The 17,519-nt window shown below is 43.2% G+C and overlaps 1 protein-coding gene across 1 annotated transcript in view; it reads left to right on the top strand.

Annotated features, from left to right (window-relative positions):
- The first annotated feature begins 5,089 nt into the window (after positions 1–5,089).
- The window catches only part of fndc3ba (fibronectin type III domain containing 3Ba), a 66,396-nt gene continuing 53,966 nt past the window's right edge, over positions 5,090–17,519 (top strand). Inside the window, exons 1-2 of the mRNA XM_076108427.1 lie at positions 5,090–5,635; positions 8,446–8,531. Of these exons, the coding sequence (XP_075964542.1) occupies positions 5,520–5,635; positions 8,446–8,531 (202 nt within the window). The 5' untranslated portion in view covers positions 5,090–5,519. The remainder of the gene's footprint in view (positions 5,636–8,445; positions 8,532–17,519) is intronic.

Below are 17,519 nucleotides of genomic sequence, written 5' to 3'. Positions count from 1 at the left end.
TTACACCAATGTCTAATGTTCTCTGTCAATACAGGAAGCGCATGTATAATGCCACTATAACGCATGTCCACTGAGCGTGCTTTCGGCCTGTGTGTGACATATTCATATGAGGCAACTGTCCCGCGGTTCATTTGTCATGCTCATGACTGTTAAACAGAATTACAGAGAATGACATTACCTAAGTAACAAATGAAGTTCAGTTTCAGTTTCAATTCTCTCTCTCTCTTGTTTCTCTTTTTTGTTGTTGGTGTGAATATGTTTCTCTTCTGTCTTTTAATCACATGGTTGACGGTATTTAAAAATGGCCGTCGTGTAGGATTCTTGCAAAGCTTGCGTACGAGCAGCAGTCGGCGAAGTTCAGCAGTCCAAACTCCACCCCAGTACTTTGCAGCCCAATGAAAACTACTACCTTGGTTGCAGGGCAGTTTTTTTTGTGGTCGGAATCAAGAAACCAAAATCAGAACCAGCTTTTTACGTTCCTGAAAGAGTTCCCAAGTTCCTGGAAAAGTGTGGTGTGCTGAATAAAATAGAATCGGCCTTTCTCTCCGTTGGTGGATATTAGTACGATGTTTAGCCTGTTATGGTTTCTGCGCTACAGACATCTTTGTTATTTTACTGAATTGTATTGACTCCTTCACACGCGGCCTGTGTGCACATTCCTTCTCTGTCTCCATCCCTGGCAGCCATGACTGTTTCTCTCTTGTTTGAGTGGTCGACACGAGGTAGCCCGAGGAGCACCGAGTTCCACTGCTGCATCCCGTTGGCTTGTTTTTGGCAGTCCGTCTTAAGCTTCGAGTAGACTATGTTTTTCATTGAAATAAATCGACTTTCTTTTTCCCGTCATGGTTTCGGTGTGCACGCAGCACCAGCCTCATGTAGCCAGTAAAACAAATCGTGATTACTATGAACGGTTTCCACTATGTAGAGATGACAAAGCCTCTTACTGCCGTCGTTAGCAGCACAGGAAAAATACAAACTAAGAGAGTCAGACATGCCGATGCACTGATTCACCATTGCTCTCAATGACGAACACCAGGACACAACTGACTTTGAGCTCCCCTGTTGCAAGACTTAAAAAAGCAGCAGTTGGACTTGAAGAAATACAATTTGCTAATATTAGCCTTATACTGTATAACCTGTGGCTTCTTTCATTGTGCTGGTAGAAACCACATGCAGTCACAGGGTTTTCATTTCCTTATGTCATCACTGAAATCTCTGTGGTTGGAAGAAGAAGAAGCGGACTTGTGATCAGTTTCACACTTCTTGGCAGGAGTTTTTGTTTTTGTGATTAATTCATTCATGTGCAGGAAAAGAGAAGTCCAAGTTGTTGAGAGGGATCTTCATCTTCTTTTGCGTGTGTGTGTGTGTGTGTGTGTGTGTGTGTGTGTGTGTGTGTGTGTGTGTGTGTGTGTGTTTCTATGCCTGTGTGAATGCTGGTAGGCAGAGAGAGAAAGAGAGAGGTGTGACGCAGGTGTGAAGTCGACTGGAAGTAAGTCAGACAGTCTGTTAGGTGGTTGTGAATATCCATTATGCTTCATCAGGATGGACAAACCAGAGTCATTGGGCGTGTGTGTGTGAATGATGAATGGCTGCATGAGTAATGACTGTCGTGTTATGAGGTTAGAGCTGCCCCTGAACATCGAAGGCTTCTGTGAGTGTGTGTGTGTTTTACTCTATGCATCTTTTATGTTCGAGAGGCAGTTTCCATGCTTACACAGGGCTTTCTGTCTAATGACACAGACACGTGTACATGCGCACACACACGCAGACTCATGCTCTTTTACACACACACATAAACATTCATGCACCCGGACAAGTGGGTGATTGTTTTCTGTATTCAACATGGAATTTTTCAATTTAACATTTTATCCCTGCTGGGAATCGACACCTTATTCCTCCCACATTCCCCAGGGGCACGGAAACCTGTGTGTGTGTGTGTGTGTGTGTGTGTGTGTGTGTGTGTGTGTGTGTGTGTGTGTGTGTGTGTGTGTGTGTGTGTGTGTGTGTGTGTGTGTGTGTGTGTGTGTGTGTGTGTGTGTGTGTGTGTGTGTGTGTGTGTGTGTGTGTGTGTGTGTGTGTGTGTGTGTGTGTGTGTGTGTGTGCGTGCGGTGATTTCTGAAGCTATCAACAGCAGCATCCATCTGGTAATGATTCCACTGGAAAACAAAGGCTATTATTCATTGATACATTAACTTGGATATGATATGTGCATTAGAAACAACAACAGCAGCTGCAAAAAAGCATTTCAATTTCCTCTCCATTTAACTCTCATCATGACTCAGCAATATAAGTCAAATAATCACAAAAACAGACAAATCTGACATCAGTAAGACAAATGGATGTTCCGTTTATTTATTTTTTTCAAACCTGCTTCTGCACTGTGCAATTTCACACATCAGTTGCTCCAAATTGCAGTGAAAGGTTAAGCATTTCAATTTAGAGGATGCCAATACCAAGAATACATGCCAATACTAAATTATACAATAAGACGTCAGTAAGCGGAACACAACACAACAGATTGTGTTCATCTACTAGACCGCTCTAGAAATAGTTTGACACATTGCGAGATCTGCCTATTCGTGAGTGAGAAGATCGATGCCACTCATGTCTGTGCGGTGAAGCTACAGCACAGCAGAGGGTTAGCTTAGCATAAAGACGGAAACAAGGGGGGCAAAAATACTTTTTATTACATTGCTTTCATATTATTTGGTGGCTTATAGGATGTGGATTTTCCAGTTAAAATTCCTCACTTCCTGTATGCAGAAAAACACTTTCTGCCGGTTACTTCAACCTACATCAGAATTCCTCTTACATCATACAAATAGTGTTCATTGTTGGAATCTCATTTCTACTTCATACTGAAGTGTATTCATGAGTAAAAAGATTGTAAGAATATAATGAATTTCTTCAGGAAATTAGGGGTTATTTTAAGAGCGCAGGGTTATTGGAAGAGATGTCTTGGACCGTCCTCTTCATTTGCTTTCCATTTATCATATAAATCATATAAATCCCTGCTCTCTTCTCTGTCTCGCTCCTCTCTTTTTCCTGGAAAAGTTGAGAGTGGTGTTACCATCTGTCTGTGATGTGTCCTGTACGCAACTGTGTGTGTGTGTGTGTGTGTGTGTGTTCGAGGCAGGATGGCCAGGCTGAGCTGGGAATGGGGCTCAGATGGAGAGAGAAGGAGAGTTTAAGACGGAAGAAGAAGAAAAATAAGAGATGAGAGAGAGGCTAGAAAGACTGAGTGATGTGTGTTTATGTTGCAACAGTATGAACCACAGCTGTGTGATCTACTAACCCTTTCAAAGACCTTGTCAGTGCTAGAAGACGACCAGCTGAAAGAAAGGACGCACAATGACACACAGCTGTTTTCAGAGGAATGCTGTGTGTGTACATTATCTGTATGTCAGAAATGGATATCAGAGATATGTCTTTACTAAAATTAAAAGCATATCCCCAATGCATACTGTATGTGTGAGTGCTAAAAGCAGCTTTAGCCATTTAGGGGTGATTTCACTCACCAGAGTTTAATTGAAACACCTATGTCATTCAGTAATCTGACTCCGGCAATGAATCTGTGTGAGTGTGTTTGTGTATGTGCGCATATAGGTGTTAGGTTAGCTTTTGCGGAACATTTTGTCCGGAGCTCTTTGTGTATCTGTGTGTATTTCCCCAGGAGACAGGATATATATCACCGCTGACGTAAGTGTATGGGAGCTTCAGCGTTTTTCGCTGTGTGTATGTGTGAGCCCATACATTATGGCTGATTAGGTTCAGGGTTAGCAGCGTGGTTAAAAACCTTGGTGAGGCTTGGTTCTTGCCCTATAGGCAATTAGGTGAAGCCATGTTATTTCCCACTTAAGATGAATGGCCTTCGTAGTTCTTATTTTTGGTTTTGCTGCTTTTAGTATGCAAGCAAAGAAACATTATCCCGATTTAGCCCTCTGGGTTACTCGCTAAAGAGCGGCTTCACAATTGACCCCAGAGGGCCTTGGTCGACATCCTATAAGGAATACTGATCTGCTTTGTGCTGTATTTACAATGCTGAGAGCAGGTGCAGTAATCCCTATTCACTTATCAAACTAAGACCTTATTCATCCAATCTTTCTCTTCTTATTAACCCTCCAAGCAGGATATCCAGTGCAATCCCTCCTGTATTTTACGAGACTATAGTTTACGAGGAAGTGCTCTGAATTAGTCTCTCACTCTGATCTCCGGTTTTCTCTGCCTTTTTCATCTTCTTTTCTTTTATGTTGACATGATGTGACTTGTTGTATTTCACCAAAGCTGATACGTCTGTGCAAAGCTAGTATAAGAGGAAAAGACGACGTATTAGGAAAATATTAAGTCTGTTATAACCACGGTTTGTAATGTCCTCTGTCTCTTTCTATGTACACAAGGTTATTTTTCTTATCCTTGTTGAGTGAACCAATTATAAATCTTACCGTCTCTCTCTCTCTCATTGTTCTGCTTCTTTGAATAAACCTCACTCTCTCTAGCTCATTCTAGTATACATTATTCCAGTGTTCGTATTGGCTATCTTTCATGTTTCAGGTACACCTCTGCTATTAGAAATGAACAGTATCTGGCTTTTGATCCCAGTTGTTATACAGTACAATTGGGTATTGAAACCGCATATCTAGAGTAGACCCAAAGGAAACAGACAAATTGAATAAAAGCCCCTCAGCAATGCAAAGAGGTTTTTTCCGCTCACAGGAAGTGGAAAACGTTTTGTTGTTGAGGAAATTCAACAATAAACACAAATGAAAAAAAACATACTGATTGGCTGTTTGACATTTCGGGGAATACACTTATTTACTTCCTTGTTTGGGAGAATTGATACTACTCTCATATCTGTTTTGTTATATGAAGCTCCTGCCGGTTAGCTTAGCCTAGCATAAGTCTTTTTACATCTCAGTTTTTGAACAGGTTAAACAAACAAGATACAATGTGTTATAAAAAGGGCTTCATAAGTGTTGATAGGTGGATTTTGTTTCCTGTAGAAGAAGCTATGCTATGCTAAGCTAACTGGCTGCTGGCTCCAGCTTCATATTTATTAGACATGAGGATGGTAACAATCTTATTGTCAGACTTTTGGCAAGAAACCAAATAAACATAAATAAACATTTTTTTAAATGTCCAACGATCTCTTCATAAATGTAGGACTGGACTTTATGAAATCTGACCAACTTTAGCAAATGTTCTGCTCTTTGTTGCTTATGCTTATAAAGCCATATTTTACTGTACCTTCACCTCTGGATGAAAGTTTGAAGTATAGCAGACACTTAAGATCATTCGTCTTGTTTTTCTCGTCGTTGTGTTTTTGACGTCCTGGTTTGATTGCTTTTAAAAAAGCACAGGGAAATCCCTAATTCTTATCTGGTTCTTATTTTCATGTAAAAAAAAAAAAAACATCTGTGTGTGTGTTTATAACTTAACAATACTGACGTGCCCTGTTCCTCATTCTCTCTATTTCTCTCTGTACTTTCCCAGGTAGGGCAGTTCAGTGAATTTCTCCATGAATGTACGTCACAATGATGATGACAGACCAGATTCCGCTGGACTTGGCTCCGCCCCCCCTCCTGAATGGGGAGGTCCCTCTCATGTCTCACATGGTTAACGGTGACGCAGCACAGCAGGTAAACACACACACACACACACACACACGCCTGTTGTTTGCATTCAGTCATCCTTGCAGAAGGACTATACAAATGCAGCCACCACCTCTCAACGTGTCTGTGTTGCAACGCACACACACTGACCAGATGCATGCAAAAATACAGCTCAGTAAAGCATTAGGAACACAAATAAATACAGACGCATGCAGGCACATACACTTTGCATCATTCAATCTAAAAGACGTATAACTGGCTCCAATGATGGATCCCAGGCCTCAGCTTAGATTACTTCGGAAAAGGATTTGCCTGCTTCTCTGACGCTGACCGATCTTATCAGAATCCGCAGAGCCAACTGGATCGCCTTCAAAGTACAAGACCCCACCCGAGCTCGGTACAGACGACAGGAAGGGAATGCCGTGATTAAAAGCATCACAGTTAATTGACCTGGGTTAAATCCTGTTGTCACAGATATATTTTTACACCGTGTGCTTTTGGTAGATGAGAGATGATGATGATGATGATGATGATCATCCCCGGCCTGTTCCCCACAGCCCAGAGGAAGCACGGTGGGGGTGTTTTGGCTGTGACACATAAGAGTTAGGGAGGGCTTTGGCTGCAACACACAGTAGTTAGGGAGCTCTTTTTATTGTAACACCCTGCAGTTTAAACTTGGTTCCAAGTGTGGAATCAGGATTCTAGACAGATGATTATATAGATTTGAACCTGCATCTGTGTGTCCGTGTTTGTGTGTATTTGTTTGTTCTTAGTCTGTCTGTGTGTGTGTTTCTTTGACCCTTTTAGCATCCGTCTAGGCACACAAGTGTCTGCGTTGAGTCTGAGTACATATTCTGTGTTTGTGTTTGTCTGCTTGCTTGTCAATCAGCTTTCCTGTCTGTCTAGCTGTGTCTACCTGCCTACACCTGCATGTGTGTTTATCTGCGTCTGTGTGTTCCTTCAGTGCATGCAAGCTAAGACATCAGAAACATTGTAAGGGTGCAACAGTATAATATTCTACAATTGTTTATGTTTAAAGAAATGTCTTAAAAAGAGCCAAAGGTCCACCATCAAAAACATCTAATCTACTCTGTAGCTGTAACTCAATGGAATTTCTCATCAAAGGTTTCTTTCATTTTCCTTTCTGCAAAAGTGAAACGTTTCCCCGGGTTAACTATCTGTATACTAACATGAGTTATTATTCACCTCTACCCCTTGCTATTAGAATTTAAACCGTTCCTGATTTAAAAAAGTGAAAGAAAAGTTATTTGTTATTATCAAAACAATTGTAACAGTTTCTTCCGTTTGACATAAAGTGCAACAATGTACATTCCATTCCTCCCGTATGTCGCTACTTGGCTTCGTTCTGGCATGTTGGTGACGTTTGGAAATATTTTGCATTAAAGGCCAATCAAATATTAAAATATACAATGATACTTTAATCTTTTCTAATAGTGTCTGATTCCTTTGCAGACAAAGGGAATGAACTGCAGGCCTGTTTTTAATCTTTTTATGATAATTTGCGTTATTTTAGATTTTAGATTTGGAATTCCGAGTTCTTTCTTCTGGAGTAGAATTTTAATTTTCAGTGTGGCTCTTTATATATCGTAACTCCAAAAACTCAATTGCTGCCTGAAAACGTTTGTACGAAAAAAAAAACTGGATAAATATTTCTCAGAAGATGCTTAAAAAAATGTTTGTACACTTCCGAAGAAGTTGTTTGGAGAATGTCGGTTCAGCCGAAATCATATTTTGTCAGTATGCTGAAAGTGCATATTACACTAAAATCTAGAAGAAGTCAAAAAAAAGTTTCCAACTTAATATATAAAAAGCTGTGAGTGTATTAAACCATTAGCTGATCGTTACAGCATCGGAGACCAATCAATCTATCAAAACAGAACAAATACGCTCCATGAACTATAGTATATAGCAGGTTTATACACAACGCACATATACGCACTCACGCCGCACACAACCACCCACATGGTCTGATTCGGGGGTTTTCTCAGTCTTTGGGAAACATGGGTCGCCCTGTACGATGCTGGGGTTCCCATAGCAACAACAGCCGCTGCAGCAGACAGAGCAGGAAGTGTGTGTGTGTGTGTGTGTGTGTGTGTCTGAGGGAGAGGAGCAGGTCAGTGCTGAGATGGGAGAGCATGCAGACACTACAGGAGGAGCGCAGGATATGAGGATTTTACGACGGCACACCTGTAGAGCATAGACGGGGCTGTAGATGCATGTGTGCGTGAATACATGTGCACGCGTGTGTAATGGAGGGTCACCTGTTTCATGTCTACAGCCATGTGTGCACTCTCAACAATCTGTATGCGGAGAATATGACGGTAAGGTGCATGCACACGCACTCCCTTCCTGCATATTCAGCAGAAACACTGGGAAATCAAAACACTGTCACATATTTCGGCATTCATTGCATTCAGTGTGTGTGTGCCACCTGTCTGCATGTTTAACTGGGATGTACACATCACTCTGTGTTTGTACTGGTTTCAGTGGTTTCCTGCCAGTGAGCGTGGTTAAAGGAGAAAGGTTTTTCTCAAATCTGGGTGTGTGAGACGGCAGCATTGTCTCACCATTAGCTTACCTAACACCTCATTCATATGTGTGCGTGAACTCTGTGTCCGCCCTACTCAGGGATCCAATGCCTATTGTGTGTTATGTCACTTCTGCAAGCCTATTGGCTGCCCAGCAGAGAGTCTGTCGTTTTCTTGTGATTGTTGAAGATGTATGCATGCATGTATTATACCCAATATGCACGACAGAAAGCACAGATCGGATACATAGGAAGTGAATGTAACTGTGGGGTTTTTGTGTACGTGTTGTTGGTGCAGGTGATCCTGGTGCAGGTGAACCCGGGGGAGACGTTCACCATCCGGGCAGAGGACGGCTCACTGCAATGCATCCAGGGTCAGTCCCTTGATATACTCTATTATTATATTATCGTATTAACATGTGGCCTGGTGGCTGCTCTGATGTGTGTCACTTTGAGTATTTCCCATCACTTTAATCATATGCTGGCTGCACATGCTTACATGATGTTTGTGGGTTGAAACTTCACTCACTATTTATTTGGACAGCAAAACAACTTGACCATAGGGGAAATGTATTTCCAAATGATGTATTCATGTATTTTTTAAAGATTTCCTGTTACCTCCTAGCTAGCCATTGGGTGTTTATCACAGTTTATCATGTAAATCTAATTATGGAGACTTGAAACTAGCTTGAGATAGGGAACCCACACAGGGAATAACACGCTAGTAATTCCTTTATTATGTGCTGATACAGGTGAAAGCAAGGATTCTTGGAAGTTTAGGAGATGAATCCCAAACCTAGGATGGTGTAACTTCCCACAAGCACATGAACGCATCATATTGCGCCATTCTTTCAACTGCTTTATAACAGTATTGTGACAAATTGTAAAGTTATTCACCATATATATATATATATATATATATATATATATATAATATACTTTTTTTAATATATTTTTTTGCACATAGGTGTACACAATGGTCCTTAATTGTAGTCTTTTAGTCAATAATGCCGCACTAGGGGGCGAGGAAAAGTTTGCTCCTGCGCGTGTTATCTTCAAATTGAATAAGACTACAGTAGTTGAAAGCAGAGTCAATGACCGATTGGGACAGAGTGGACCGCCATTGTCCGTACATGAAAAGAGTGGACATGCAAGCCACTCAGAGGCTCTCTTAGGCGGAAAGAGGTGGCAGTAACACGGGAATTCCCCCAACTCTTGTGGAAAAGCGTCTCACTTTGATGATGTCAGCAGAGTAAGCTGTTACTCAGAAACCTTGAAAGGGCGCCTTTGTTTTCTTCTGAATCTCCCTCCTTCTGTCTGTCTCTCGCTTCTTCTCTCTCTTTCTTTGCCCTCTGTGAAGGTTTTCTTTGAGTGAGAGCACTTTTGGCTCAGACCCTGACTCCCTCCTGCAAAAAACTCCTGCCCTCCACCACCACCACCACCACCCCATACTCTATGTTGCAACTAATTACAGCCCGCCTTCTTTTCTCCGCCCGCCGTGTAATTCAATTTTTCCCTGAAATCAGAGGAATCGCTCTAGGCAGACCTTAGAGGCTCAGATAATGCCAGATAGAAACAGTACATGATGGGATGGGCGGATGCAAAGATGTGCTGATACAACTGACATAGAAATTCATAGATTTGGATCAATGAGTTGCAGAAAGATGGAAAGAAAAGAGAGATGAAAGAAGGGTTTACGGTGAATAGATTAATGGGATACCAGACTGATTTGCAAACAAAACACACAGCACTGACGTATCCGGGGTCATGGCGGTTGCCTGTTTATTTGTGGGGCTGCATGTGTGCACTTGCAAAATTTAGCATCGCAGGCCGTGTGAGCTTTTTCCGGTGCCTTTTACTGCAGTCAACGACGGTTAATTGGGCGGGTGGCTCGGGGTCATGTTTGAATGCACATATTATTAATGTGGAGGGCCACACACACACACACAAACTCTTGCTCTCACGTTCTCTCTGTGTCCATCTGGAGGAGGTCACTGGGTTTAATAAGAGCTGGAGTGTGGCGGTGTGTTTTGAAGGCTAACCGAGTCGCTCTTTAGAGACTCTGGTGTGATTACTGAGACCTCAGAGCTCCGGGTTTGCGCATGCTTTGTGTACTTGTGTGAGAGACAGAGAGCGAGATTACAGAGACCACAGGGCACAACCAGGGACCGGCTTTTATATAAAGTAACCTCTGTTTAGCTGCTGCACTGTGGTGCACGCATGCAAATATGCATACACGTACGCACACACAGGCTCTGCCAAGGCAGAACCGGCAGCCGAAAGAGATTCTTTCATATGAGCGCTCAGCCTTCCTTCTCCTCGGCTCACTTCTCTCTCTCCCCCTCTTTTACTCCTCTCGACTTCTTTTCCTCCCGCCTCTTTGCTTCTTTTCTGCCTCTATACTTAAACCAAACCTGGAGCAGCTAAGAGATTATTGTATTTGTTGGATTGATGTTAAGTACTGCTCATTAGCCACACCACCACTAAATGCTACTGGCTGAAATATGCACTTTTATTTGGACTGAAAGTTAAAAAACGTTTAAAATCTATTCAAAACTGCACCGTGCACAGTCAAAAAATTCACATTTGCTCTGAAATGTAGAACAGCTTTCAGGCCCTTTTCAGTAATTCTGTCAGTTGTGTTGCTGGTTCTCTGCTCTCCCTTATTCGCTGATGCCTTCAAGAGTCTGTCGCTGTGTTATTTTGCCTCCACGTCTTAATGGGTGTTTCTTTGTGCCACTTTTGTGTATCCGCATCTGGAATCATTCTCTGTATCAGTCTGTTAATTAGCGGGCACTGTGTGTGTGTGTGTGTGTGTGTGTGTGTGTGTGTGTGTGTGTGTGTGTGTGTGTGTGTGTGTGTGTGTGTGTGTGTGTGTGTGTGTGTGTGTGTGTGTGTGTGTGTGTGTGTGTGTGTGTGTGTGTGTGTGTGTGTGTGTGTGTGTGTGTGTGTGTGTGTGTGTGTGTGTGTGTGTGAGAGAGTCTGTGTGTCTCCGTCCCCTGTCAGACTGATCTCTCGGTGCTCCGGGGGTCAGCTTCAACTGCCCCCTCCTATCTCTCACCGTCTCATCAGGTTGCGCTCATGTATACACTCTTCTCCCTCCTCTCCCCTCCCCCTCTCAACCCCCACCTCTCCCATTCTCTCTTCCTCCCCCACTAAGACCATTCCCCTGAGCTTTCCCACACTCACATCAAAGGACAAGACTCTAGAGGGTCTGTTAGAGCACCCTGCTATGGAATGTGAGTGTGTTAATATGTGTGTGTGTGTGTGTCTATGTGTGTTTTACAAGGCTGTGTTGGTTTACTGTGTTGTTTGGTCTTTGTTGGACTTTTATGAGGGATGATGAGGCCAGGGGGTGAAGAGCAGGAAGCCGTGCCCTGCCAGGGAGGATGTGACATCATGAGGCATGGGTGGCAGCGGAGTACTTGTACTTTGTGGGCTTGGTTGAGACTACGGTCAGCAGTTGATTTGCTTCAAATCAACTGCTTGATCGTTGTCGTCATAGCGTCCAGTGTTTGGATACTGTAATATTTCACCGGAAATAGTCTGCAGTTTGTGTACAATCGGTTTTTTAAGGTTTGGGATTTACTAAAAAAACCTCACATACTAAATAGCAGAACAATGTAGAACAATGTGTTCTAGAAAAGTAAAACAAATAAAATAGTTCCTACAGGCTTTATTCTTATGGATAATAATACTTGCAGAATGCATGCATGATAAAGTCCATGCCCACTGCTGCATTGCTGCAGTGGCATTATGGGAAATGTAGTCCCATGCTCTGCTGCAGTCCGGTTGGCCCAGGCCGTTTTTTTCCCCACAAACGGTGGTTATGGTAGACATCGCCAGTGGGACCTCAGTGATGTGGTCTCTGCACCAGCACATGTTTCTTTGCATGTGTGTCATCTAGACAGAGCATGAAGCAACACACTCAAGTTCTGTTTTGTGTTTTACCAGCAGATGTGTGTTGTTTTGTTTGCGCTCCCTCTCCTTGTTACTCTCTCTCCCTCTGTGGGTGTATCCTAATTCTGTTATTTCAAACCTCCGCACCGCTGGAGTCGGTCAGTCATTAAAGACGTTTCCTTCACCTTAATTCTGCTCAGAGCTGCTTAGTTGGAGGATTCACAAGTCTTTTGTCAGACAAATACTCCCCATAGAAAAATGTCTGAGTAATTGGATGCTGCATTGAAATCCCATCACCACAACTCTGCAGTTTTATCAAATTACTGATGTGGATGGACACAAATGCAGATATATCATTTCCATACTGTGATAGTGCAGCGATCGACCCCTGTGTGTCAGCCAGACGTGACTAACGTTGTCAGCTTTTATTTCCTTTGTACAAAACGGCTTGGGCACTAAATTGTTATTACACATTATGAGGCTTCATCACAATCTGGGATTATTAACTAATGCATTTATAAGTGAAAACAAATTGATAAATACAGATGCAAGTCATGCACATTTAGTGAGTGATCAGCCACTGACGTCAATTCGTGATTTGTGATTCCTCCATGCATCTCTTAATTGTAAGTGGGAGGAACTATGCGAGTAAGGGCAATGAGGAGATGATGAAGGGAATCGGGATGTACCCTGTGTTTTTCCTTCCCTTTCATCATTCAACCTCTCTGTCCCTTTCCCCCATTTTTGTCTCACTTCGTTTGTCTTCAGTTCCTGTCTACTTTGGTGCTGATGCTGACATTCCTCTTGCTGGTTTCACAGCATCACTACGCAAGCACGCTGAGCCTCTCTTTCGCCAGTCTCCTCCCGAAGTGTGCACTTCTACACTCTCGAGCCCTTTGATGTAAATAGAAAAGGGCTGGTTGAAAGAAAGTCTCGCAGCTTGTGTTTACACCGAGCCCAGATGGCTCTAAACAAGCTGTGGGAGAGGACACAAATACACTTTTCTCAGAAGGGCTTCATTTAGAGTTCTGTCTCGGCTGGTCCCGTTGCTGCTTGGAACCAGAGGTGGTTGTTTTGGGAACTTTTCGAACCCGCTGTGAAATCCACCCGTATGGGACAGATTGAGAATGAATGTGCAGGTGGAAGACAGCTGACTGACGTCTGTATTCCCGTCAGCTAAAAAGGATTGATGTGTATTGAAATGAACATACTGTTTACTTGCGTGTGGATGTGTGTCTTTCTCTTTGTGTGACTAGACAAATGAATGAGCATGTTGTTGTTATTGTTATGCCACTGGCCTTTGGCCCCAGGCATAATGAATCCCACAACCGATTAAAGGCGCGTTGCATATTCAAGCAGTGCTTTATGTCCATGTGGCATTTCCAGATATGTTAAAGTTCCCGTTTACTTTGCTCATGTCATGTTCTGACTGGTTTATCTCAACGCCGTCTTATGAAAACAACGCGTGTCCAAAATCACAACTTTTCGTGAGCTTAATGAGAGCATCATTTCTCACCCCTCTGTTTTAGAATTGGTTCAAGTTGGCAACTGCTGAGTCTGTATTTATGGAATATGCTTTGCTGGAAAAAAGGGTAGTGGGATGGGTGGAGAGACACACATGGTGTGGAGGGATAATAATGGAGAAATTTGGGTGCATGCATCTATCTGCATTTAGTTTTTGCTTCAGGTTTTTATGCCCTCGTGGCCAACTGTAAAACCAAACCTGGAGGTGTGTTTAGTGGGAGTGTGTGTGTGTGTTTTAATTTTACGTTACGTCCCGTTGGATTTGGGAAAGTGGTCACCATGGGAACAGACTCTCACTCCAGGTGGCATGTAGTGGAATGCGGTCCCTCGGGGCACAGTTTGTGTGTGCGTGTGGCATACCTGTGTCTTTCTTTTTCCAGTATTTTCCACTCAGATGTACTTTGAAAGAAACAAAAGGACAGAGAGGATTGTATTGGTTCATTTGGCACAGGGTACTTAAGAGCTTGACTTTAGTGTGTGTGTGTTTTGTGAGAGAGAGAGAGAGAGGAAGAGAGAGAGTTGATTGTTGTTGTATGCCCTGCCCAGCACTCACTTATAAACTCAATGCCCTCACACAGTAGGGCACGCGGAGGGAGGAAGAAATGGAGTGGAAATGAAAAGATAGAATGAAGGAAAGGTAAATAAAGGGAGAGAGACAGAAAACAGAGGAGAGTGAGATCAGATGCTGCGTGTCTGGTCGTGTCTGCTGCCATGCATTCCGGGTGAGGCCACTTCCTCTATGCGATGACCTCAGCCACCCCTGCGCTGCTGACTTGGTCGGGTCTGCCAGCTCCTGAGACGGCTTTATTTGCTGTTGGGACCGGCCCACTTAGGGCGATGCAGGGTTTGGAGGGTGGTAGAGAAGAGTAGGAGAAAACACAGATAAAAACCGTGTCTGTCTTCATATGTTAAGACTGTGTGAAAGTGGATGTGTGTGTGTGTGTGTGTGTGTGTGAGAACAGCAGCTGTGCAGAGTAGGGAGCTTGCAGAATTTTCCATAGAAAGAAAGAGAGCTTTTCCAGGGGATGAAATTCTTGGCTCCCTTGAAGCTCAGGGTACAGCTGGAGCACTTCTCCCTCCCTCCGCCCTCATTCCCTCCTTCTTTCTCCCTCTTTCCGACCTCCTTCACTTCCTCCCTTGTTTCCCTATCTCTCCTTCGCTCTGTCTTTCTGTATTGTAGTATTTATTTTATTTTTTCAGTCTTGCCTTCATAACTCCAACTTTTTAGTGATTCGCATGCTGCTCTTTTTTTTTTAAGATGAATAAAATTCATTACAACACTCGAGGGCCCTTTAGAAACGTTGAGTCCTCTCCACATGTTGATCATGCCGCTTTTCGGATTAGATTCAATTATATTAGTTGAATCTTTTTTGATCACATGGGACTGTTGTGGCTGCAAGTGGTAATGGGAAAAAATGTGCCTTCCTAAGGCCTCCTGCACAGCTGCATAGCATACACATGTGATTGTTTACATCATGTGTGTTTAGATTTCACAGGGAAGCCCCTCTCTCTTTTTTTTTTTTTTTTTGCTCTGACCTGTATGTTTTGGGGAGGGGAAGCATGTGTCAGTCAATGGGAGGGCCCAAACACGGAGGTCGAGGAATAGTCTGAGGGATTGTTAGAGAACACGTTTGATGTAAAGAGAACTTGGTTTGACTTGAATACTTATCCGTGTTTTGCCCCCTCTGGCATAGACACACTTCCCTTGCTTTTCTGATCCGTTCAGCAGCCGTGGGACGCGCACTTCAACACAAACACACAAAACAGTGGAATTCAGATATGGGGAATGGGCGGAAAGTCCCTGCTAATCTAGGACTTCCATTCTTGCCTTCTTTCTTTCCACTGACATTCACACGACTTCTCCTCTCCTCTCGTTCTCCCTGCACACTTTCTCTGCTCTTTGCGGTGGACACAAACTCAGTGCTGTTGGGGTTGTGACTCATCCACCAGAAATGCCCCACATTAACATGTGGAGAGATAGAAGTAGGAGAGTGAGGGGATGGCGGGTGGGGGTGGGGGGGGGGCAGAAGAGAGGGAGAGGAATACAGCTGGCTACAGACCTAGCAGGTTGCGCACAGAGGGGAAAGAATTAGTAAAAAAGGACTGACAGCATTTCTGTTCCTTTAGTGGGTCATTAAAAAAATTATTGCATGTTGAAGAATCAATGGAGTGAGAGAAGGGAGGGAAAGAAGGAAATTACTGTGAGACTCTAGGTCTGTTTACACACCAACAGCTGTTGCACTTCTTTTCTCTCTCTCTCTCTCTCTCTCTCTCTCTCGCTCTCTCTCCCTCTCCCTCTCCCTCTCTCCTTCTAGACATGTAGGGCTGATTAGGGAATGGATACAATGAGTCATCCGTGTCTGGATTTTGTATACGTGTGTGTGCACGTGCATGCTTGCACATGTATGACAGGAATCTGCTCGTGTCCACATGCATGAGTGCATAAACGGCAAGAGTGACACGTGGAGTATGTCGCTCCACGCGGTGTGTGTGTGTGTGTGTGTTGCGTGGTTACCAATCCCAAAACAATTATATCTGCAAGCCCAAGAATAGCCTTATGTGATAATGCTGGATAAGATCTAGCTCGGGTGTGTGTGTTCAGTTATTGTGTCTGGATTTGCAAATGTATTCTAGCCCGTGTGTGTCTCATTTGGTTGTATGTTGTTTGTGCCACTGTGACCGGGATTCCTGTCTGTGTACACTATTTAAATGTCAGTGCGTTTCAAAGTCCAGTGTGTATGAACAACTGTGTGTGTGTGTGTGTGTGTGTGTGTGTGTGTCCAAGTCAGCATGACATTTTGAACGTTTAAGCACAAATGCCCAGGTGTTAATCTGGCATGTCATGTTTGTCTGTATTTGGGCCAGGTACATCTGTGTCAATGTGTGTGTGTGTGTGTGTGTGTGTGTGTGTGTGTGTGTGTGTGTGTGTGTGTGTGTGTGTGTGTGTGTGTGGAGATCTTGAGGGCAAAGCATGGCTGGGCTCAGTGTCTCTCCAGACGTTACGTTGCTCTCCTCTGGAGCAGACCCAGCAGCAGAAGTAGGTCGGCCGACAGCACCCCTCCTTCGGGTGTGGGAGAACCGGAGAGAGATCTGGGCTGGGTGGAGGTATGAGCTGGCACCCGGGCTACAAGCTGAACACTAAACAGATCTAGGCTTGTTAAGGACCGTTTACAAAGCAATCAAGACAGGATAAGATGAAGATCAACACCATATTCTTCGAAATTTAAATGTAATCGTTTGAAATAAAAAAAACGTAAGGACCGTGGTCATTTATAGGAAGAAAAATTACGAAACAAAGATCCAAAAGAAAAACCTCTTTCGAACATAATCGGTCACTTAGGATCTTGGTTGAAGAATTCTTCAATACTTGTACAACCCTTTTGTTGTTTGTATTACTACGTTTTTTTCCCATAAAATGGGTGTATTGAATATGGGGGAAACTCTCCATTTGGAATTAAATCATTCTCAAAGAATCCCAAAAGAAAGAGGAAGAGTGTTAGATTTATAATAACACATGTTTTCCAATACTCTGGGGCTATTGAGTGTTCAACACTGAAAGGGCTGCTGCTGTCCTGGCCTGTTCCTCCTTGCAAAATAACAAAAAACTAAAACCAAACAATAACCGAGCTAATTGGGACAAACCTGGATTAGGGTATAGGTTACATAAAGAACCTAAAAGTAATAAATAACTGGCGCAGACCTGGAGAGACTGGCAGCTTCATATTAGAGGAGACAGTTGTGACTTGGAATATAAACTCTACACAAGTACTTCAAATACTTGAAAACCTATTTTGATTTATGAAGTGTTTATCCCAAAATGATGTGCCCAACATGAAAACGTCACCTGTAGTTTTGAAGTGATTGATGGCGCATAAAATACGTGAAAACAGCAATGGCAAACGAGCAGAGATGGAACCGAAGACATTCATGCACAAGTC

Source organism: Anarhichas minor, unplaced genomic scaffold, assembly GCF_050575085.1.
Source record: "Anarhichas minor isolate MPS153535 unplaced genomic scaffold, ASM5057508v1 ptg000040l, whole genome shotgun sequence".
In the NCBI taxonomy this organism is placed as follows: Eukaryota; Metazoa; Chordata; class Actinopteri; order Perciformes; family Anarhichadidae; genus Anarhichas; species Anarhichas minor.
Note: the sequence above shows the minus strand (reverse complement) of the source record. Positions and strands in the feature narration are given on the sequence as shown.